The 24042-nt window shown below is 47.8% G+C and overlaps 2 protein-coding genes across 2 annotated transcripts in view; both read left to right on the plus strand.

Annotated features, from left to right (window-relative positions):
• Positions 1-13011, plus strand: part of LOC139405427 (methylthioribose-1-phosphate isomerase) — a 13785-nt gene extending 774 nt beyond the window's left edge. Inside the window, exons 2-6 of the mRNA XM_071147754.1 lie at positions 1647-1870; positions 2422-2591; positions 8375-8551; positions 9051-9275; positions 12468-13011. Coding sequence (XP_071003855.1) covers positions 1647-1870; positions 2422-2591; positions 8375-8551; positions 9051-9275; positions 12468-12601 — 930 coding nt within the window. The 3' untranslated portion in view covers positions 12602-13011. The remainder of the gene's footprint in view (positions 1-1646; positions 1871-2421; positions 2592-8374; positions 8552-9050; positions 9276-12467) is intronic.
• Positions 13012-18026: 5015 nt separating this feature from the next.
• Positions 18027-21396, plus strand: LOC139405414 (UPF0390 protein zgc136864-like). The gene is made up of 3 exons (XM_071147736.1): positions 18027-18150; positions 18944-18999; positions 20705-21396. The coding sequence occupies exons 1-3, from the start codon at positions 18069-18071 to the stop codon at positions 20867-20869; spliced, it is 303 nt and encodes a 100-aa protein (XP_071003837.1). The 5' UTR covers positions 18027-18068; the 3' UTR covers positions 20870-21396.
• Positions 21397-24042: the final 2646 nt, after the last annotated feature.

The raw sequence follows: 24042 nt of genomic DNA on the forward strand, positions 1-24042 counted from the left end.
TACCGTTTAACGTTAACCCGTGCCACCGACAAAACCACCGTGCCAGGTATCCGCACCCACCCATGAAAACGCCCACCCCCTTCGCTCCCTTTATCTTGCTCTCACTGTAAAGATTGTCTATGCATTATTAATGACCGATTCCCGGGGTTTTGTTCGCTCCTGCAGTCGGTGCTCTGCCGCTTGTTGACTCCTTTTATTAGTGTTTGGCGACGGCTTTTATCAGAGCGGTTCTGATGAGGAGAGGTGTTTTGTTGACCCTCAAATAGACTAGGTCTCTTATCTTTTTATTCTTCATAATAAACCTCCTTCCATTTGAAACAGACACCCTCTCTTCATCTCCCTCTTTGTCTCTCTCTCTCACACACACACACACACACTGAGATACTCTCCATCTGAGCATCAGTCCAACTTCAGACCTGTGATGGAACGTCTCTTAAACAGTATGATGTCGTCATGGTGATAGTAATGGTAGTGTCTCTGGGGATGGATGTTACCAAGCTGCCGCTGATCTCACACACTGGTGACGTCACACACCACTACTCACTGTCCTGCTGTCTGTGTGTCCTGACTATCGCCCTGCTTTGTGTCGGCAGGTAGCCTAGTGGTTAGAGGGTTGGGCGTGTGTGTACAGTCCTGTCTGGTGTTGCCTGCATACGGTCCTGTCTGGTGTTGTCTGCATACGGTCCTGTCTGGTGTTGTCTGCATACGGTCCTGTCTGGTGTTGCCTGCATACGGTCCTGTCTGGTGTTGTCTGCATACGGTCCTGTCTGGTGTTGTCTGCATACGGTCCTGTCTGGTGTTGCCTGCATACGGTCCTGTCTGGTGTTGTCTGCATACGGTCCTGTCTGGTGTTGTCTGCATACGGTCCTGTCTGGTGTTGTCTGCATACGGTCCTGTCTGGTATTGTCTGCATACGGTCCTGTCTGGTGTTGTCTGCATACGGTCCTGTCTGGTGTTGTCTGCATACGGTCCTGTCTGGTAGTGTGGGGGTTCCAGCAGGCGAGGAGAGATGGGAGGAGACAGGTGTATGATAAAGACCAATGAGAGCGTTCGATAGACACACAGGTCCTCCCCCTCTGGTTTACCTGGAGGATTACAAGAAATGTTCAAAGGCTCAATTCCAATATGATGTCTGGTTCCCCCTCCATTCCTTCTCCCCCTCCATTCCTTCTCCATCCCCCTCCATTCCTTCTCCATCCCCCTCCATTCCTTCTCCCCCTCCATTCCTTCTCCCCCTCCATTCCTTCTCCATCCCTCCATTCCTTCTCCATCCCTCCATTCCTTCTCCCCCTCCATTCCTTCTCCCCCTCCATTCCTTCTCCATCCCTCCATTCCTTCTCCCCCTCCATTCCTTCTCCATCCCCCTCCATTCCTTCTCCATCCCCCTCCATTCCTTCTCCATCCCCCTCCATTCCTTCTCCATCCCCCTCCATTCCTTCTCCATCCCCCTCCATTCCTTCTCCATCCCCCTCCATTCCTTCTCCATCCCCCTCCATTCCTTCTCCATCCCCCTCCATTCCTTCTCCATCCCCCTCCATTCCTTCTCCATCCCCCTCCATTCCTTCTCCATCCCCCTCCATTCCTTCTCCATCCCCCTCCATTCCTTCTCCATTCCTTCTCCCCCTCCATTCCTTCTCCTCCTCCAGGTACGAGGGGCTCCTGCCATCGCCATCGTAGGCTGTCTGAGCCTGGCAGTGGAGCTGCGCGCAGGTGCCGGGGGCAACGACCCCGTGACCTTCATCCGGGAGTCTCTGTGTCACCTGACTTCTGCAAGACCCACGGCCGTCAATATGGGCCGGGCCGCCCGAGAACTGATGGAGTTTGCCGAGAACGAGAGCATGGAGAAAAACCCAGAACAACTCACAGAGAGGTATGGAGAGAGGGATAGGTGGAGAGAGATGGAGGGATGGATGTAGAGATGGAGGGAGGGATGGATGTAGAGATGGCGAGAGAGGGTGGGATGAATGTAGAGAGAGAGGGATGGATGTAGAGATGGAGAGAGGGATGGGTAGAGAGAGATGGAGGGAGGGAGGGATGGATGTAGAGATGGACAGAGGGATGGATGTAGAGATGGAGAGAGAGGGAGGGATGAATGTAGAGAGAGAGGGATGGATGTAGGGAGAGAGAGGGGGGGAGACCCAGAGAGAGCGAGGGGGAGACCCAGAGAGGGAGAGAGAGAGAGAGGGAGACCCAGAGAGCGAGAGGGAGACCCAGAGAGAGAGAGGGAGACCCAGAGAGAGGGAGACCCAAAAAGAGAGAGGGAGACCCAGAGCGAGAGAGGGAGACACAGAGAGAGAGAGGGAAACCAGACAGTCAGAACATGAAAGTGGACTAAACTAAAGAGTAGATCAGAAGTTGAAAAGGGAAGACTGCTTTATGACAGACACACTCCCTCTCCTCTAATCCCCGCCCATTCTGCAGTGTGATTGGCTGGATCGAGGAGATGCTGGAGCGGGATGTCAATGACAACAAGAAGATCGGTAACTACGGAGCTCAGCACATCCTGTCTGGTGTTCCCCGAGACTCTGTCACTATCTTAACTCACTGCAACACCGGGTCACTGGCCACGGCAGGATACGGCACCGCACTGGGTAAGACAGAGAGTCTCCGGGCTCTAGTACCAGACTATAACCAGAGAGTCTCTGGGCTCTAGTACTAGACTATAACCAGGGTCACTGGCCACGGCAGGATACGGCACCGCACTGGGTAAGACAGAGAGTCTCTGGGCTCTAGTACCAGACGATAACCAGAGAGTCTCTGGGCTCTAGTACTAGACTATAACCAGGGTCACTGGCCACGGCAGGATACGGCACCGCACTGGGTAAGACAGAGAGTCTCCGGGCTCTAGTACCAGACGATAACCAGGGTCTCTGTGCTCTAGTACCAGACTATAACCAGAGAGTCTCTGGGCTCTAGTACCAGACTATAACCAGTGTCTCTGGGCTCTAGTACCAGACTATAACCAGAGAGTCTCTGTGCTCTAGTACTAGACTATAACCAGAGAGTCTCTGTGCTCTAGTACCAGACTATAACCAGAGAGTCTCCGAGGTCTAGTACCAGACTATAACCAGAGAGTCTCTGTGCTCTAGTACTAGACTATAACCAGAGAGTCTCCGAGGTCTAGTACCAGACTATAACCAGAGAGTCTCCGAGGTCTAGTACCAGACTATAACCAGAGAGTCTCCGAGGTCTAGTACCAGACTATAACCAGAGAGTCTCCGAGGTCTAGTACCAGACTATAACCAGAGAGTCTCCGAGGTCTAGTACCAGACTATAACCAGAGAGTCTCCGAGGTCTAGTACCAGACTATAACCAGGGTCTCTGTGCTCTAGTACCAGACTATAACCAGAGAGTCTCCGAGGTCTAGTACCAGACTATAACCAGGGTCTCTGTGCTCTAGTACCAGACTATAACCAGAGAGTCTCCGGGCTCTAGTACCAGACTATAACCAGAGAGTCTCCGAGGTCTAGTACCAGACTATAACCAGGGTCTCTGTGCTCTAGTACCAGACTATAACCAGAGAGTCTCCGGGCTCTAGTACCAGACTATAACCAGAGAGTCTCCGAGGTCTAGTACCAGACTATAACCAGTGTCTCTGTGCTCTAGTAGTAGACTATAACCAGAGAGTCTCTGTGCTCTAGTACTAGACGATAACCAGTGTGTGTCTGTGCTCTAGTACCAGACTATAACCAGTGTGTCTCTGTGCTCTAGTACTAGACTATAACCAGTGTGTGTCTGTGCTCTAGTACCAGACTATAACCAGTGTGTCTCTGTGCTCTAGTACCAGACGATAACCAGAGAGTCTCTGGGCTCTAGTACTAGACTATGACCAGTGTCTCTGTGCTCTAGTACTAGACTATAACCAGTGTGTGTCTCTGTGCTCTAGTACCAGACTATAACCAGTGTCTCTGTGCTCTAGTACTAGACTATAACCAGTGTCTCTGTGCTCTAGTACCAGACTATAACCAGTGTGTCTCTGTGCTCTAGTACCAGACTATAACCAATGTGTCTCTGTGCTCTAGTACCAGACTATAACCAGTGTGTCTCTGTGCTCTAGTACCAGACTATAACCAATGTGTCTCTGTGCTCTAGTACCAGACTATAACCAGTGTGTCTCTGTGCTCTAGTACCAGACTATAACCAGTGTGTCTCTGTGCTCTAGTACCAGACTATAACCAGTGTGTCTCTGTGCTCTAGTACCAGACTATAACCAGTGTCTCTGTGCTCTAGTACTAGACTATAACCAGTGTCTCTGTGCTCTAGTACCAGACTATAACCAGTGTGTCTCTGTGCTCTAGTACCAGACTATAACCAATGTGTCTCTGTGCTCTAGTACCAGACTATAACCAGTGTGTCTCTGTGCTCTAGTACCAGACTATAACCAATGTGTCTCTGTGCTCTAGTACCAGACTATAACCAGTGTGTCTCTGTGCTCTAGTACCAGACTATAACCAGTGTGTCTCTGTGCTCTAGTACCAGACTATAACCAGTGTGTCTCTGTGCTCTAGTACCAGACTATAACCAGTGTGTCTCTGTGCTCTAGTACTAGACTATAACCAGTGTGTCTCTGTGCTCTAGTACCAGACTATAACCAGTGTGTCTGTGCTCTAGTACTAGACTATAACCAGTGTGTGTCTCTGTGCTCTAGTACTAGACTATAACCAGTGTGTGTCTCTGTGCTCTAGTACTAGACTATAACCAGAGAGTCTCCGAGGTCTAGTACCAGACTATAACCAGAGAGTCTCCGAGGTCTAGTATCAGACTATAACCAGAGAGTCTCCGAGGTCTAGTACCAGACTATAACCAGAGAGTCTCCGAGGTCTAGTACCAGACTATAACCAGGGTCTCTGTGCTCTAGTACCAGACTATAACCAGAGAGTCTCCGAGGTCTAGTACCAGACTATAACCAGGGTCTCTGTGCTCTAGTACCAGACTATAACCAGAGAGTCTCCGGGCTCTAGTACCAGACTATAACCAGAGAGTCTCCGAGGTCTAGTACCAGACTATAACCAGGGTCTCTGTGCTCTAGTACCAGATTATAACCAGAGAGTCTCCGGGCTCTAGTACCAGACTATAACCAGAGAGTCTCCGGGCTCTAGTACCAGACTATAACCAGTGTCTCTGTGCTCTAGTAGTAGACTATAACCAGAGAGTCTCTGTGCTCTAGTACTAGACGATAACCAGTGTGTGTCTGTGCTCTAGTACCAGACTATAACCAGTGTGTCTCTGTGCTCTAGTACTAGACTATAACCAGTGTGTGTCTGTGCTCTAGTACCAGACTATAACCAGTGTGTCTCTGTGCTCTAGTACCAGACGATAACCAGAGAGTCTCTGGGCTCTAGTACTAGACTATGACCAGTGTCTCTGTGCTCTAGTACTAGACTATAACCAGTGTGTCTCTGTGCTCTAGTACTAGACTATAACCAGAGAGTCTGTGCTAGACTATAGTCTGTGCTAGACTGTACTAGACTATAACCAGTGTGTCTCTGTGCTCTAGTACCAGACTATAACCAGTGTCTCTGTGCTCTAGTACTAGACTATAACCAGTGTCTCTGTGCTCTAGTACCAGACTATAACCAGTGTGTCTCTGTGCTCTAGTACCAGACTATAACCAATGTGTCTCTGTGCTCTAGTACCAGACTATAACCAGTGTGTCTCTGTGCTCTAGTACCAGACTATAACCAATGTGTCTCTGTGCTCTAGTACCAGACTATAACCAGTGTGTCTCTGTGCTCTAGTACCAGACTATAACCAGTGTGTCTCTGTGCTCTAGTACCAGACTATAACCAGTGTGTCTCTGTGCTCTAGTACCAGACTATAACCAGTGTGTCTCTGTGCTCTAGTACTAGACTATAACCAGTGTGTCTCTGTGCTCTAGTACCAGACTATAACCGGTGTGTCTGTGCTCTAGTACTAGACTATAACCAGTGTGTGTCTCTGTGCTCTAGTACTAGACTATAACCAGTGTGTGTCTCTGTGCTCTAGTACTAGACTATAACCAGTGTCTCTGTGCTCTAGTACCAGACTATAACCAGTGTCTCTGTGCTCTAGGACTAGACTATAACCAGAGAGTCTCCGAGGTCTAGTACTAGACTATAACCAGTGTGTGTCTCTGTGCTCTAGTACTAGACTATAACCAGTGTGTCTCTGTGCTCTAGTACCAGACTATAACCAGTGTGTCTCTGTGCTCTAGTACTAGACTATAACCAGAGAGTCTGTGCTCTAGTACCAGACTATAACCAGAGAGTCTGTGCTCTAGTACCAGACTATAACCAGTGTGTCTCTGTGCTCTAGTACCAGACAATAACCAGTGTGTCTCTGTGCTCTAGTACCAGACTATAACCAGTGTCTCTGTGCTCTAGTACCAGACTATAACCAGTGTGTCTCTGTGCTCTAGTACTAGACTATAACCAGTGTCTCTGTGCTCTAGTACTAGACTATAACCAGTGTCTCTGTGCTCTAGTACCAGACTATAACCAGTGTGTCTCTGTGCTCTAGTACCAGACTATAACCAGTGTGTCTCTGTGCTCTAGTACTAGACTATAACCAGTGTGTCTCTGTGCTGTAGTACTAGACTATAACCAGTGTGTCTCTGTGCTCTAGTACTAGACTATAACCAGTGTGTCTCTGTGCTCTAGTACCAGACTATAACCAGTGTCTCTGTGCTCTAGTACTAGACTATAACCAGTGTGTGTCTCTGTGCTCTAGTACTAGACTATAACCAGTGTGTCTCTGTGCTCTAGTACTAGACTATAACCAGAGAGTCTCCGAGGTCTAGTACTAGACTATAACCAGTGTCTCTGTGCTCTAGTACCAGACTATAACCAGTGTCTCTGTGCTCTAGTACTAGACTATAACCAGTGTGTCTCTGTGCTCTAGTACCAGACTATAACCAGAGAGTCTCCGAGGTCTAGTACTAGACTATAACCAGTGTGTGTCTCTGTGCTCTAGTACTAGACTATAACCAGTGTGTCTCTGTGCTCTAGTACTAGACTATAACCAGTGTCTCTGTGCTCTAGTACCAGACTATAACCAGTGTGTCTCTGTGCTCTAGTACTAGACTATAACCAGTGTGTCTCTGTGCTCTAGTACCAGACTATAACCAGTGTGTCTCTGTGCTCTAGTACTAGACTATAACCAGTGTGTGTCTCTGTGCTCTAGTACTAGACTATAACCAGTGTGTCTCTGTGCTCTAGTACCAGACTATAACCAGTGTCTCTGTGCTCTAGTACCAGACTATAACCAGTGTGTCTCTGTGCTCTAGTACTAGACTATAACCAGTGTGTCTCTGTGCTCTAGTACCAGACTATAACCAGTGTCTCTGTGCTCTAGTACTAGACTATAACCAGTGTGTCTCTGTGCTCTAGTACCAGACTATAACCAAAGTCTCCATGATTTAGTACTAGACTATAACCAGTGTGTGTCTCTGTGCTCTAGTACTAGACTATAACCAGTGTCTCCATGCTCTAGTACCAGACTATAACCAGTGTGTGTGTGTCTCCAGGTGTGGTGCGTTCCCTCCATGCTCTAGTAGCAGACTATAACCAGTGTGTCTCTGTGCTCTAGTACTAGACTATAACCAGTGTGTGTCTCTGTGCTCTAGTACTAGACTATAACCAGTGTGTCTCTGTGCTCTAGTAGCAGACTATAACCAGTGTCTCTGTGCTCTAGTACTAGACTATAACCAGTGTGTCTCCAGGTGTGGTGCGTTCTCTCCATGCTCTAGTAGCAGACTATAACCAGTGTATGTGTCTCCAGGTGTGGTGCGTTCTCTCCATGCTCTAGTAGCAGACTATAACCAGTGTGTGTGTCTCCAGGTGTGGTGCGTTCCCTCCATGCTCTAGTAGCAGACTATAACCAGTGTGTGTGTCTCCAGGTGTGGTGCGTTCCCTCCATGCTCTAGTAGCAGACTATAACCAGTGTCTCTGTGCTCTAGTACTAGACTATAACCAGTGTGTCTCTGTGCTCTAGTAGCAGACTATAACCAGTGTCTCTGTGCTCTAGTAGCAGACTATAACCAGTGTCTCTGTGCTCTTGTAGCAGACTATAACCAGTGTGTCTCCAGGTGTGGTGCGTTCTCTCCATGCTCTAGTAGCAGACTATAACCAGTGTCTCTGTGCTCTAGTAGCAGACTATAACCAGTGTGTGTCTCTGTGCTCTAGTACTAGACTATAACCAGTGTCTCTGTGCTCTAGTAGCAGACTATAACCAGTGTCTCTGTGCTCTAGTACTAGACTATAACCAGTGTGTCTCCAGGTGTGGTGCGTTCTCTCCATGCTCTAGTAGCAGACTATAACCAGTGTGTGTGTCTCCAGGTGTGGTGCGTTCCCTCCATGCTCTAGTAGCAGACTATAACTAGTGTGTGTGTCTCCAGGTGTGGTGCGTTCCCTCCATGCTCTCGGCAGACTGAAGCGGATGTATTGTACAGAGACCAGACCCTATAACCAAGGGGCCAGACTGACAGCCTATGAGGCCGTGGCTGAAGGTTTCCCTGCTACTCTCATCACAGACAGCATGGCTGCACTCACCATGAGAGAGAAGAGCATCACAGGTATACACAGTCTGCCTGTGTCTGTCTGTCTGACCGACCGACTGACTGACTGCCTGTCTGACTGCCTGCCTGTCTAACTGACTGACTGCCTGTCTGCCTGCCTTCAGACAGACAGGCAGTCTGTCCAATAACTGCTCTGGTTTGATGTTCTATCCATCTCTTATCACTATGCTGTTATTTATTCTCTCTCTCTCTGTCTATCCCTTCCCTCTCTTCCCCTCTCTCTCTCTCTCTCTGTCTACCCCTTCCCTCTCTTCCTCTCTCTCTCTGTCTATCCCCTCTCTCTCTCTGTCTATCCCTTCCCTCTCTCTCTCTGTCTACCCCTTCCCTCTCTTCCTCTCTCTCTCTGTCTATCCCTTCCCTCTCTTCCTCTCTCTCTCTCTGTCTATCCCTTCCCTCTCTTCCTCTCTCTCTCTCTCTATCCCTTCCCTCTCTTCCTCTCTCTCTCTCTCTGTCTACCCCTTCCCTCTCTTCCTCTCTCTTCCTCTCCCCGTCTCAGCTGTTGTCGTAGGGGCGGACAGGGTGGTTGCTAACGGTGACACGGCCAACAAAATCGGCACGTACCAGCTGGCCATCGCCGCAAAGCACCATGGGATCCCGTTCTACGTGGCGGCGCCCAGCACGTCATGTGACCTGAGTCTGGAGAGCGGCCGACACATTGTCATCGAGGAGCGTCCCGCCGAGGAACTCACCAGCATCAACGGAGTACCAATCGCTGCCCCAGGTGGGTGGGTGGAGGTGGAGGGGTGGGTGGAGGTGGGTGGAGGTGGGTGGGTGGAGGTGGGTGTGTGTGTGTGGAGGTGGGTGTGTGTGCGATGACAGAAGACAGACCGTGCGTTAATGAGGTGTGGAGAAGCTAGGTGGTGATGGACAGAGAGCGGGAGACAATAGCAGAGGGAGAAACAGACAGACTGATAGAAACATAGTGATAGAGCTGGGGAGAGAGATATAACAGTGTAGTCCCTGGTAGAGATATAACAGTGTAGTCCCTGGTAGAGATATAACAGTGTAGTCCCTGGTAGAGATATAACAGTGTAGTGGGAGAGAGATAACAGTGTAGTCCCTGGTAGAGATATAACAGTGTAGTGGGAGAGAGATAACAGTGTAGTCCCTGGTAGAGATATAACAGTGTAGTGGGAGAGATATAACAGTGTAGTCCCTGGTAGAGATATAACAGTGTAGTGGGAGAGATATAACAGTGTAGTCCCTGGTAGAGATATAACAGTGTAGTGGGAGAGAGATAACAGTGTAGTCCCTGGTAGAGATATAACAGTGTAGTCCCTGGTAGAGATATAACAGTGTAGTCCCTGGTAGAGATATAACAGTGTAGTGGGAGAGATATAACAGTGTAGTGGTAGAGATACAACAGTGTAGTCCCTGGTAGAGATATAACAGTGTAGTTGTAGAGATATAACAGTGTAGTGGTAGAGATAACAGTGTAGTGGTAGAGATAGAACAGTGTAGTGGTAGAGATATAAGAGTGTAGTTGTAGAGATATAACAATGTAGTCCCTGGTAGAGTTATAACAATGTAGTCCCTGGTAGAGATATAACAGTGTAGTGGTAGAGATATAAGAGTGTAGTTGTAGAGATATAACAATGTAGTCCCTGGTAGAGATACAACAGTGTAGTCCCTGGTAGAGATATAACAGTGTAGTGGTAGAGATATAACAGTGTAGTGGTAGAGATATAACAGTGTAGTGGTAGAGATATAACAGTGTAGTGGTAGAGAGATAACAGCGTAGTGGTAGAGATAGAACAGTGTAGTGGTAGAGATATAACAGTGTAGTCCCTGGTAGAGATATAACAGTGTAGTCCCTGGTAGAGATATAACAGTGTAGTCCCTGGTAGAGATATAACAATGTAGTCCCTGGTAGAGATATAACAGTGTAGTCCCTGGTAGAGATATAACAGTGTAGTGGTAGAGATATAACAGTGTAGTCCCTGGTAGAGATATAACAGTGTAGTCCCTGGTAGAGATATAACAGTGTAGTCCCTGGTAGAGATATAACAATGTAGTCCCTGGTAGAGATATAACAGTGTAGTGGTAGAGATAGAACAGTGTAGTGGTAGAGATATAACAGTGTAGTCCCTGGTAGAGATATAACAGTGTAGTCCCTGGTAGAGATATAACAGTGTAGTCCCTGGTAGAGATATAACAATGTAGTCCCTGGTAGAGATATAACAGTGTAGTCCCTGGTAGAGATATAACAGTGTAGTCCCTGGTAGAGATATAACAGTGTAGTCCCTGGTAGAGATATAACAGTGTAGTGGTAGAGATATAACAGTGCAGTGGTAGATATATAACAGTGTAGTCCCTGGTAGAGATATAACAGTGTAGTGGTAGATATTTAACAGTGTAGTGGTAGAGATAGAACAGTGTAGTGGTAGAGATAGAACAGTGTAGTGGTAGAGATATAACAGTGTAGTGGTAGAGATATAACAGTGTAGTCCCTGGTAGAGATATAACATTGTAGTGGTAGATATTTAACAGTGTAGTGGTAGAGATAGAACAGTGTAGTGGTAGAGATAGAACAGTGTAGTGGTAGAGATATAACAGTGTAGTGGTAGAGATATAACAGTGTAGTCCCTGGTAGAGATATAACAGTGTAGTCCCTGGTAGAGACATAACAGTGTAGTGGTAGATATATAACAGTGTAGTGGTAGAGATATAACAGTGTAGTCCCTGGTAGAGATATAACAGTGTAGTTGTAGAGATATAACAGTGTAGTGGTAGAGATACAACAGTGTAGTCCCTGGTAGAGATACAACAGTGTAGTCCCTGGTAGAGATACAACAGTGTAGTCCCTGGTAGAGATATAACAGTGTAGTCCCTGCTAGAGATATAACAGTGTAGTCCCTGGTAGAGATATAACAGTGTAGTCCCTGGTAGAGATATAACAGTGTAGTCCCTGGTAGAGATATAACAGTGTAGTGGGAGAGATATAACAGTGTAGTGGTAGAGATATAACAGTGTAGTTGTAGAGATATAACAGTGTAGTCCCTGGTAGAGATATAACAGTGTAGTCCCTGGTAGAGATATAACAGTGTAGTGGTAGAGATATAACAGCGTAGTGGTAGAGATATAACAGTGTAGTCCCTGGTAGATATATAACAGTGTAGTCCCTGCTAGAGATATAACAGTGTAGTGGTAGAGATTTAACAGTGTAGTCCCTGGTAGAGATATAACAGTGTAGTCCCTGGTAGAGATATAACAGTGTAGTGGTAGAGATATAACAGTGTAGTGGTAGATATATAACAGTGTAGTGGTAGAGATATAACAGTGTAGTCCCTGGTAGACAGACAGACAGGGGGAACAGTGTAGTGGTAGAGATATAACAGTGTAGACAGACAGACAGACAGACAGACAGGGGGGACAGTGTAGTGGTAGAGATATAACAGTGTAGACAGACAGACAGACAGGGGGAACAGTGTAGTGGTAGAGATATAACAGTCCCTGGTAGACAGACAGAGGGAACGGTGTAGTGGTAGAGATATAACAGTCCCTGGTAGACAGACAGAGGGAACGGTGTAGTGGTAGAGATATAACAGTCCCTGGTAGACAGACAGAGGGAACGGTGTATTCTCTGGAGAATGTACCGGAGCTGATTGACTTGTGCCACGTGTCTCTAATTAAAGAACTAGAAGAGGAGCTCTGTGACATCACAGTAATTATATTATCCTCTCCTTTAATGGAGACGCTGTTCCCCGGGGTGTTCCTGCTCTCTCTCTCCTTCTCTTCCCTCCCTTTACACCCTTACTCTACCATGATTTACCTCCCTTCCTTCTCCCCTCTCTTCCTCTGTCGCTCTCCACCGTCTCACTCTCTCCCTAACCCCCCACCCCCTAATTTATCTTGCTCTCTGTCCCTTCCCCCGTCTCTCTCCCTCTGTCTACCCTCCTCTCTCCCTCTCCAGGTATTGATGTATGGAACCCGGCGTTTGACGTGACCCCCCACCAGCTGATAACGGGGGGCATCATCACAGAGCTGGGGGTGTTTCTGCCCTCGGAGCTGCAGGCAGCACTCACCGGCCGTCTCACTGCCCTGTAGACGGCGCTATCACCACCCGCTGGCCGCCGTGCGCTACTGCACCTTAATATTCCTGCTCTCACTCTCTCATACGACTTCCACGTCCTCACACACACAGCTGATGTGGAAGTCTAGTTTTGTTACATTTACACACACACAGTCAGTGTTCTACAAACTCACACGTTTTACGGTCTCACACACACACACACATCAACGCAGGAACTCAGACACACACATCCAACCCCCTCCCACTCCTGTCCCTCCCTCTCTCTCCTCTCTGGTCTCTCCTGTGTTCATCTCCTGTCTCTCCTCTCTCTGGTCTCTCCTCTCTCTGGTCTCTCCTGTCCCTCCCTCTCTCTCCTCTCTCTGGTCTCTCCTGTCCCTCCCTCTCTCTCCTCTCTCTGGTCTCTCCTCTCTCTGGTCTCTCCTCTCTCTCCTCTCTCTGGTCTCTCCTCTCTCTGGTCTCTCCTCTCTCTGGTCTCTCCTCTCTCTCTGGTCTCTCCTCTCTCTCTGGTCTCTCCTCTCTCTGGTCTCCTCTCTCTGGTCTCCTCTCTCTGGTCTCTCCTCTCTCTGGTCTCCTCTCTCTGGTCTCCTCTCTCTGGTCTCTCCTCTCTCTGGTCTCTCCTCTCTCTGGTCTCTCCTCTCTCTGGTCTCCTCTCTCTCTGGTCTCCTCTCTCTCTGGTCTCCTCTCTCTCTGGTCTCCTCTCTCTGGTCTCTCCTCTCTCTGGTCTCTCCTCTCTCTGGTCTCTCCTCTCTCTGGTCTCTCCTCTCTCTGGTCTCCTCTCTCTGGTCTCTCCTCTCTCTGGTCTCCTCTCTCTGGTCTCCTCTCTCTGGTCTCTCCTCTCTCTGGTCTCCTCTCTCTGGTCTCTCCTCTCTCTGGTCTCTCCTCTCTCTGGTCTCTCCTCTCTCTGGTCTCCTCTCTCTGGTCTCTCCTCTCTCTGGTCTCCTCTCTCTGGTCTCCTCTCTCTGGTCTCCTCTCTCTGGTCTCTCCTGTGTTCATCTCCTGTCACCGACAGAACGAACCAGTCTCCTTCAGAAGAACTGGCCTATACTACATCCTAATCAGATTCAGAGTTCTCCAAACAACGTTAGGAATTAAAACAGTTACACCCAATCACAATATTATATATTCACATGTAGTTTTCTCTGGAAAAGTGGTTTATAGAAATGTGAGTTTAAGAAAATTGATGACACTTGATTGCTGAAAATACATTGTTGAGTCTCAAATAGCACCTTATTCCCTTTATAGTGCACTATTAAAGCCCATAGGCTCTAGCCAAAAGTAGTGCACTATATAGGGAATAGGGCTCTAGCCAAAAGTAGTGCACTATATAGGGAACAGGGCTCTGTGCCAAAAGTAGTGCACTATATAGGGAACAGGGCTCTGGTCTAAAGTAGTGTACTATATAGGGACTAGGGCTCTGGTCTAAAGTAGTGCACTATATAGGGAACAGGGCTCTGTGCCAAAAGTAGTGCACTATATAGGGAATAGGGCTCTGGTCTAAAGTAGTGCACTATATAGGGAACAGGGCTCTGTGCCAAAAGTAGTGCACTATATAGGGAACAGGGCTCTGTGCCAAAAGTAGTGCACTATATAGGGAACAGGGCTCTGTGCCAAAAGTAGTGCACTATATAGGGAACAGGGCTCTGGTCTAAAGTAGTGCACTGCATAGGGAATAGGGCTCTGGTCTAAAGTAGTGCACTGCATAGGGAATAGGGCTCTGGTCTAAAATAGTGCACTATATAGGGAACAGGGCTCTGGTCTAAAGTAGTGCACTGCATAGGGAATAGGGCTCTGGTCTAAAGTAGTGCACTGCATAGGGAATAGGGCTCTGGTCTAAAGTAGTGCACTGCATAGAGAATAGGGCTCTGGTCTAAAGTAGTGCACTGCATAGAGAATAGGGCTCTGGTCTAAAGTAGTGCACTGCTTAGGGAATAGGGCTCTGGTCTAAAGTAGTGCACTATATAGGGAATAGGGGGTCATATGAGACACAACCATTACCAAAGCAACTGAAATTAGAACTATTCAAACCAAAACAAAGCCAGTTGATATTATCTAGAGCAAACCTCTTTAGTCAGCTGATGTGTATAACTTGTGGCTACCTCCCTATACCTCACATAATGTCTGTACCTCTCTGGTCCAATCTGTACCGTATCGTCCCCTACCCCCAGGGTTATCAAACCTCTCCTCAGACGTTTCACAATTCTGTTGTAGCCCTGAACTAGGTCGTCTGATTCACCTGGTTGAGGGCTTGATGATTAGTTGGATCAGGTGAGCTAGCTGTGGACCTGGGTCCCTGAGGAGAGGTTTAAAAACCACCGCCCTACTGTGTACCATATCAAACTACACAGAATACGCAGAAACACTATATATACACTCAACACCAATCTCCGTGTTATTAGGCCTGGACAACAAGCAAAATAAACCCTTTTTTCTCTTGGCCCGAGATGGAACTCTCGGCTTTAAACAACAATTGAACGGAATGTTGATGTTTGTTCTAAAGATTGTATTTCTATGATGTACTGAATGTCACAGGGGCCCTGCACTGCTCAATGCCTTGCACCACCGCTCACACGCAGGACAGGACAGGACACGACAGGACAGGACAGGACGCGACGAGACGAGACACGACACGACAGGCAGGCATCCCTACATGGTGCACTGCTCAATGCCTTCCAGCACCAGCACCACCGCTCACACACAGGACAGGACACGACAGGACAGGACGCGACGAGACGAGACACGACACGACAGGCAGGCATCCCTACATGGTGCACTGCTCAATGCCTTACACCACCAGCACCACCGCTCACACACAGGACAGGACAGGACAGGACAGGACGCGACGAGACGAGACACGACACGACACGACAGGCAGGCATCCCTACATGGTGCACTGCTCAATGCCTTACACCACCAGCACCACCGCTCACACACAGGACAGGACAGGACACGACAGGCATCGCGAATGGCATCCTATTACCTACATGGTGCACTACTTTTGACCAGAGCTTTGGTCGTAAGTAGTGCACAATAGAGGGAATAATAGGTTGTAATTTGGGACAGGTCCCAGGACAGCAGGCTAACAGGGAGGAACGTAGCCCTTCAACCCCCCCCCCCCCCCCCCCTAAAAATGCAAGGTGAAGGTCCGAAAGTTGCCTGGCCCACGGACGTTAGTTTCTTCTCCGCGATGAGACTGGATCTGAGTACCCCCCCCCCCCCCCCACCTGACGAATTCTAGAACACAAACACATTCTAACCATTCTGATTGGTCCCACAAACCGATGGGTTGGGCCAGAGTCAGAAAGGCGGCGTTTTGAAAATTCGTCATTGGCTTTGATACTCTGATTGGTTAGAGATGATCCAATCGCTGATGACTTTTGACTTTTGAGTTTTTTTTACAACACCCCTCATTTTGTCGTCACCACAAACAACTTCCACGATGGCCGTCTGACTGAAGTATGTAGCCAACATAGAGCAGGGGGAAAATGTACAGTAGTTTGAGTTGTCAGGCAAGTCTGAAAGGTCAAAGGTGAAATACATCCCCAAATCCACTACTCTACTACTCCATCATCCCTCATTCAGAAACCTCTGATCTCTAAACACACCACACCTCCTCGACCCATTGGACCATTTCTGGTCCACAACAGGCATTCTTATCTACTTTCCTGTCAAAAAAAGAATACATTATTTAGAATTCTAGAATCCGTAGTGTCATAACTGTTCCATATTCTAGAATCGCAGTAGAACAGAGACCCCTCCATCCCCAACCTCTCCTTGTCAAACTTACCCCTCTCTCTCTCTCTCTCTCCCTTCCTCTCACAGCGATGCTGTCGGCTGTCAAATCACATAAGGGTCTAGAATCAAACACCACTGTTGTGTTTTGGGGTTCCTTTCTTTGTCTTTTATTTTGAGAACCTGAACGGGAAGAAATCGGAGGGGAGAGTTTTAACGGTCGAGAACAATGTAGCAACTTTGTCGCCATCCGTAGATCGTTACGTTGAAAACTTTTTTAAAAAGGGTACGAGAATCCGTTTGTCTCTTATCATGAAGACTTCGTTGTTGTTGTTGTTGTTGTTGCCTGGAAACCAGATGCTGTTCTGTGTTAACATTTCACTCCTTGTAGTCCTGGGCATTGTTTGCCATTGACAAAGAGTGGAAGGATGGCACGAACAGACTGGTACCCAGGCTACTCTTGTTTGGCTGTGATCAGTTGTTTTATTATGGTGATTCTTAGTGATAAAGCTGTTGTTAATTAGACTACACTGAGAGGCCTCCTCGACCACGCACACTATCACACACACACATACACACACTATCACACACACACTGATAAAATGTCAGGATAGACTGTGTTTAATTGGAATTATCTGCCAGTCAGTCACCCAAAGGTTCTGTTTATTTAGCAGGCTCAGGGGTAGTGTCCCAAATGGCACCCTATTTCCTTTGTAGTGCACTATTTTAAACCTGGGCCCTATAGGGTTCTGGTCAAAAGTAGTGCACTATTTTTAACCTGGGCCCTATAGGGTTCTGGTCAAAAGTAGTGCACTATTTTTAACCTGGGTTCTGGTCAAAAGTAGTGCACTAATATAGGGAATAGGGTGACATTTGGACGCATACTAGATCTAGACAGAGGGCACCATATTGAATAGTGTAAAATATCTCCTACTCTCTGTACTGAGGGTATCTTAAGAGGCAGTAAATCCCCTGTGTACTTGTAGGAAACCATCTGTCCCTCTTATTCTCCGTCCCCAATAACCACACTAGCATACTATCTAGTATGCACGGGCTGAATTGCTTCATACTAAGTAGTATGTAAGAGTGGATACTTTGGGACATGAGCTAATGAGTCTAGTCTTGGGAGAGGAAGATGCCAAATTAAGTGCCAAATGCAACGCTATCATCACTTCTACTCCCTCTAAGATTTCAACCAATGGGAGAATGTCCTGATGACCGGGGGTTTGTGAATAAGCCAATAGGAAGCATGGCTGGTGATATTAGTGTGGGTGGGGGTGTAGTCGATTAGAAGGCCTCTTTCTACGTGTAGTTATGTTATTGTTTATATTCATATCTGGGGTTTAGTTTTGTATCATGTGGAAATAGTTCAAAAATGGATGTTTTTTTAATATGAATATAATGCTGTAAACTGCATACCTGAATTAAGAAGAGATTTCTCTTTCACGACAATACAATAAAGAGTGAACAAAAACATTACAGCCGTCTGCGTTGTATCTTTTAGGTCGTGGGACATTTCTTAGCACATACAATGATAGCCTTTCTAATTGATACATTAATTTCATGTCAAGGTACATGTTAAATAAGTAATGTATCTAACTTGGCACAATTCAAACATTTTATTGATTCAGTTCAAAAAATCTTCCTTTCGTATTTTCCACACCTCAGTACTCCACTATCCCAGAATGCCATGTTGTAACGCCCATCTACATCTGGTCTGGAACAATACGGCGAAAACAGCTCCGAGGCAAGATGGCGCAAGGTAAACAGAAGTTCAAAGCGCAGCCCGGTGGAACCAAGAAACCTCAAAAAAACAAAGGTCCCAGAAAAGGAGGTACGTACAGAGTGATATGGTTGATGTCTTGTATTCTAGCGATTTCGCCTGGACTTCGTATATATACTCAAAAAGTATTTGCGACGTGTTGCGGCGGACATGCTGGCTCAAACACGGTTCAGTGAGGAGACAGTTTCTATTGAAAAACTGCGTGGGAACTAGACTGTCAAGGGTGCGGGCGCCCCCTCAAATGGAACTCATCATAGCACAATCATTTGAATTGCATCGCGTACCATTGCATGTGCATAACAAGACACATTCGAAAGTCGTCCCAATGTTTAGGCCTACTTACTGGCCCTGCTGACAACTTGTGAAGGAGAACTGTAGGGCAGCTTAGCTATTTATAGGGAGATTTGTAATGGCATTATCAGTCACACAACGATTACACAGTGCCTGGCCTTCCATTCCCCTGCCAGCTAGCTAACCTTGATTCCCTTATGGGCTGCTCCAAATGGAAACTTTGCTTAAAACTTCTACAGTACTTGTTACGAATCTGTTTGGCTTAAGGGTACAATCTGCAATTGCTACATACATTGTTTCACTTTTAAAGTAAGGTTATAGCCATTGATTCTCGAATAATCTAACTTTTATAAATGCCTCATGATGATGCATAGTTCAACCCATCAGAACCATCCCTCAACGATTTACCAAAACGGAGGCGGGGTGTAGGCTTTGTTATTGTTGGCCCCTTTAACCACGGTGTGTTGTCTGTAAGGGGGTCAATAAATATCTACACTGAGGTTTTATTGTTGGTTACAAATCTCACCCCTCACTTGTTGCTGCTGTTTCACAGGGAGGACGATCGCACCGAAGAAGGTTAAAGTGGTACAGCAACAGCAGTTGAAGAAGGTGAGACAGCAGTTATAGGACAGCAGCTATAGATAGGACAGCAGCTATAGATAGGACAGCAGCTATGGGACAGCCCATACTGTCCATTACGGAATAATGGGAGAGTTTAAAATCTACCTGTTCAGACTGGGGGCTACCACTTGTATACAGGCTGGGGGCTACCACTTGTATACAGGCTGGGGGCTACACCACTTGTATACAGGCTGGGGGCTACACCACTTGTATACAGGCTGGGGGCTACACCACTTGTATACAGGCTGGGGGCTACACAACTTGTATACAGGCTGGGGGCTACACCACTTGTATACAGGCTGGGGGCTACACCACTTGTATACAGGCTGGGGGCTACACCACTTGTATACAGGCTGGGGGCTACACCACTTGTATACAGGCTGGGGGCTACACCACTTGTATACAGGCTGGGGGCTACACCACTTGTATACAGGCTGGGGGCTACACCACTTGTATACAGGCTGGGGGCTACACCACTTGTATACAGGCTGGGGGCTACACCACTTGTATACAGGCTGGGGGCTACACCACTTGTATACAGGCTGGGGGCTACACCACTTGTATACAGGCTGGGGGCTACACCACTTGTATAAAGGCTGGGGGCTACCACTTGTATACGGGCTGGGGGCTACCACTTGTATACGGGCGGGGGGCTGTCTGTCTGTGGGACATACCATCTGAGAAGAATCCACTACGGTCTGTCTGTGGGACATACCATCTGAGGAGAATCCACTACGGTCTCTCTGTGGGACATACCATCTGAGGAGAATCCACTACGGTCTGTCTGTGGGACATACCATCTGAGGAGAATCCACTACGGTCTGTCTGTGGGACATACCATCTGAGGAGAATCCACTACGGTCTGTCTGTGGGACATACCATCTGAGGAGAATCCACTACGGTCTGTCTCTGTGGGACATACCATCTGAGGAGAATCCACTACGGTCTGTCTCTGTGGGACATACCATCTGAGGAGAATCCACTACGGTCTGTCTCTGTGGGACATACCATCTGAGGAGAATCCACTACGGTCTGTCTGTGGGACATACCATCTGAGGAGAATCCACTACGGTCTGTCTCTGTGGGACATACCTCCTGAGGAGAATCCACTACGGTCTGTCTGTGTGGGACATACCATCTGAGGAGAATCCACTACGGTCTGTCTGTGTGGGACATACCATCTGAGGAGAATCCACTACGGTCTGTCTGTGTGGGACATACCATCTGAGGAGAATCCACTACGGTCTGTCTCTGTGGGGCATACCATCTGAGGAGAATCCACTACGGTCTGTCTCTGTGGGACATACCATCTGAGGAGAATCCTCTACTGTCTGTCTCTGTGGGACATACCATCTGAAGCAACATGCACTGGGATACAGTCAGCACTGTCTACAGATGGGATCCTCTCAGAGAACCTGGACCCAGACAGGACCCTGACAGGACCCAGAAATTGTCCATCTTATAACGCGTGCAACTCATCTGAAAAAGTAGGGATGAGTTGTACTTTGACGGACAAAAACGCAGATCAATGCAGATGTATGTATGTAGACATGTCCTGGATTGTCCCCCAATGAAATGTCCTGAGGTGAGGAATGCTTTTCTTTAGGCAATGATGTAAGTCGTATATGAATGAATCTGTGGCTGCTCCCTAATCCTATGTCCCCTGCTGCCCCCCCCCCCCCCCCCCCCCTAGGGCCTGGAGGTGGCGATCAGGAACAAGATAGAGGAAGAGGTGACTCACCGAGCCAGTACGAAACTCCACAAGAGACTGAGTATTGTGAAGGGGGCGGAGGTGAAACCAACCCCCTCTAAAGGAAACAACCATCCCAACCACCCTGCACCCAGCACCTCCAAATAAACACACTCAGTTATGTCTGTCTGACTGCTTTCGCTGTGCTAGATAGAAGTTAAAATATGTCTCCCAGATGGCACCCTATTCCCTATATAGTGTTATACTTTTTTGAACAGGGGCCCATAGGGCTCTGTCTAAAGTAGTGCGCTGTGTAGTGAGTAGGGCGGCATTTGGAACAAATACTGCTGCTAGGCTGTATGGACTGACGTCACGGCCGAGCAGTGTAATATCCACGTCTCCAATAGATGGTGCTGTAGTAGTCCGTTTTGGTGAGTTTTACTGGTAGACTTGGCTGCTTGCTATCGCCTCGAGGAGACAAGGAAAGGTAGACGAGGAACGTGAGGATGCCAACAGAGGAATATTGAGATGCACCCTAGATAGTCAACGGTCGACATTTGGGATCTCTGTCGTGTGTATTGAAGGGGCCATCGAGTATTGAGTTGTGTGTGATTCTTGTCTTCAGAACTGAGACACGTTTCTCCCGTATACTGTATTCCAATGCAAAGGACGTGAATAAAAAACTGTGGACATTTTGTAACGCAACAGAGTTATTTTGTCTTGTATGGGTGTGTGTAGACCTAGCCAGACCTGTGTAGACCTAGCTAGACCTGTGTAGACCTAACCAGACCTGTGTAGACCTAGCCAGACCTGTGTAGACCTAGCCATACCTGTGTAGTCCTATCCAGACCTGTGTAGACCTAGCCAGACCTGTGTAGACCTAGCCAGACCTGTGTATGGGCGTGTGTAGACCTAGCTAGACCTGTGTAGACCTAGTTAGACCTGTGTAGACCTAGCCAGACCTGTGTAGACCTAGCCATACCTGTGTAGTCCTATCCAGACCTGTGTAGACCTAGCCAGACCTGTGTAGACCTAGCCAGACCTGTGTATGGGCGTGTGTAGACCTAGCTAGACCTGTGTAGACCTGTGTAGACCTAGCCATACCTGTGTAGTCCTATCCAGACCTGTGTGTGTAGTCCTATCCAGACCTGTGTATGGGTGTGTGTGTAGACCTAGCCAGACCTGTGTAGACCTAGCCAGACCTGTGTAGTCCTATCCAGACCTGTGTAGACCTATCCAAACCTGTGTGTGGGTGTGTGTAGACCTATCCAGACCTGTGTATGGGTGTGTGTAGACCTATCCAGACCTGTGTATGGGTGTGTGTAGTCCTATCCAGACCTGTGTAGACCTATCCAGACCTGTGTATGGGTGTGTGTAGACCTATCCAGACCTGTGTAGACCTATCCAGACCTGTGTATGGGTGTGTGTAGACCTATCCAGACCTGTGTAGACCTAGCCAGACCTATGTATGGGTGTGTGTGTAGTCCTATCCAGACCTGTGTATGGGTGTGTGTGTAGACCTATCCAGACCTGTATATGGGTGTGTGTAGACCTATCCAGACCTGTGTATGGTTGTGTGTAGTCCTATCCAGACCTGTGTAGACCTATCCAGACCTGTGTATGGGTGTGTGTAGACCTATCCAGACCTGTGTGTAGACCTATCCAGACCTGTGTATGGGTGTGTGTAGACCTATCCAGACCTGTCTATGGGTGTGTGTAGACCTATCCAGACCTGTGTAGACCTATCCAGACCTGTGTATGGGTGTGTGTAGTCCTATCCAGACCTGTGTAGACCTAGCCAGACCTGTGTATGGGTGTGTGTAGACCTATCCAGACCTGTGTATGGGTGTGTGTAGTCCTATCCAGACCTGTGTATGGGTGTGTGTAGACCTATCCAGACCTGTGTATGGGTGTGTGTAGACCTATCCAGACCTGTGTATGGGTGTGTGTAGTCCTATCCAGACCTGTGTAGACCTATCCAGACCTGTGTATGGGTGTGTGTAGACCTGTGTAGACCTATCCAGACCTGTGTATGGGTGTGTGTAGACCTATCCAGACCTGTGTAGACCTAGCCAGACCTATGTATGGGTGTGTGTGTAGTCCTATCCAGACCTGTGTATGGGTGTGTGTGTGTATCCAGACCTGTGTGTGTGTGTAGACCTATCCAGACCTGTGTATGGGTGTGTGTAGTCCTATCCAGACCTGTGTAGACCTATCCAGACCTGTGTATGGGTGTGTGTAGACCTATCCAGACCTGTGTATGGGTGTGTGTAGACCTATCCAGACCTGTGTGTAGACCTATCCAGACCTGTGTATGGGTGTGTGTAGACCTATCCAGACCTGTGTATGGGTGTGTGTAGTCCTATCCAGACCTGTGTATGGGTGTGTGTAGACCTATCCAGACCTGTGTATGGGTGTGTGTAGACCTATCCAGACCTGTGTAGTCCTATCCAGACCTGTGTATGGGTGTGTGTAGTCCTATCCAGACCTGTGTATGGGCGTGTGTAGTCCTATCCAGACCTGTGTATGGGTGTGTGTAGTCCTATCCAGACCTGTGTATGGTTGTGTGTAGACCTATCCAGACCTGTGTATGGGTGTGTGTAGTCCTATCCAGACCTGTGTATGGGTGTGTGTAGTCCTATCCAGACCTGTGTATGGGTGTGTGTAGTCCTATCCAGACCTGTGTATGGGTGTGTGTAGTCCTATCCAGACCTGTGTATGGGTGTGTGTAGTCCTATCCAGACCTGTGTATGGGTGTGTGTAGACCTATCCAGACCTGTGTATGGGTGTGTGTAGACCTATCCAGACCTGTGTATGGGTGTGTGTAGTCCTATCCAGACCTGTGTATGGGGGTGTGTAGTCCTATCCAGACCTGTGTATGGGTGTGTGTAGTCCTATCCAGACCTGTGTATGGGTGTGTGTAGTCCTATCCAGACCTGTGTATGGGTGTGTGTAGTCCTATCCAGACCTGTGGGGGCGTCAGGTGTTTTGTGTTCATACACTTTCCTCTTTACCTCAGAGCTGCTGTTTAGTGCAGGTCTCTCTTTCTCCTCCTCCCACACTATGTTTACACTCCCATGATGCTTTGCTCTCAGTGTGAAATTCTACCAGGTGTGTATTTACCTCAGTGTGTATTTACCTCAGTGTGTATTTACCTCAGTGTGTATTTACCTCAGTCAAGCACATTATCAGGTAACGCCTTGCTTTTTCAACTGTGTTTTTGCTGGTTTTATTTGACAGATAGAGAAGATCAGAGGAGTTCAGCCCCAACCTCACCAGAACATAAAGTCGACAGGTTTCAAAAAGTTATGGGACATGGACAGCCCTAACCTCACCAGAAC

Source organism: Oncorhynchus clarkii, unplaced genomic scaffold, assembly GCF_045791955.1.
Source record: "Oncorhynchus clarkii lewisi isolate Uvic-CL-2024 unplaced genomic scaffold, UVic_Ocla_1.0 unplaced_contig_11936_pilon_pilon, whole genome shotgun sequence".
In the NCBI taxonomy this organism is placed as follows: domain Eukaryota; kingdom Metazoa; phylum Chordata; class Actinopteri; order Salmoniformes; family Salmonidae; genus Oncorhynchus; species Oncorhynchus clarkii.

Coding starts and splice junctions, on each gene's coding strand:
- LOC139405414 (XM_071147736.1), top strand. CDS start 18,069: ATGGCGCAAGGTAAACAGAAGTTCAAAGCGCAGCCCGGTGGAACCAAG. Junction 18,151..18,943: donor CAAAGGTCCCAGAAAAGGAG/GTACGTACAGAG, acceptor GCTGTTTCACAG/GGAGGACGATCGCACCGAAG. Junction 19,000..20,704: donor AGCAACAGCAGTTGAAGAAG/GTGAGACAGCAG, acceptor CCCCCCCCCTAG/GGCCTGGAGGTGGCGATCAG.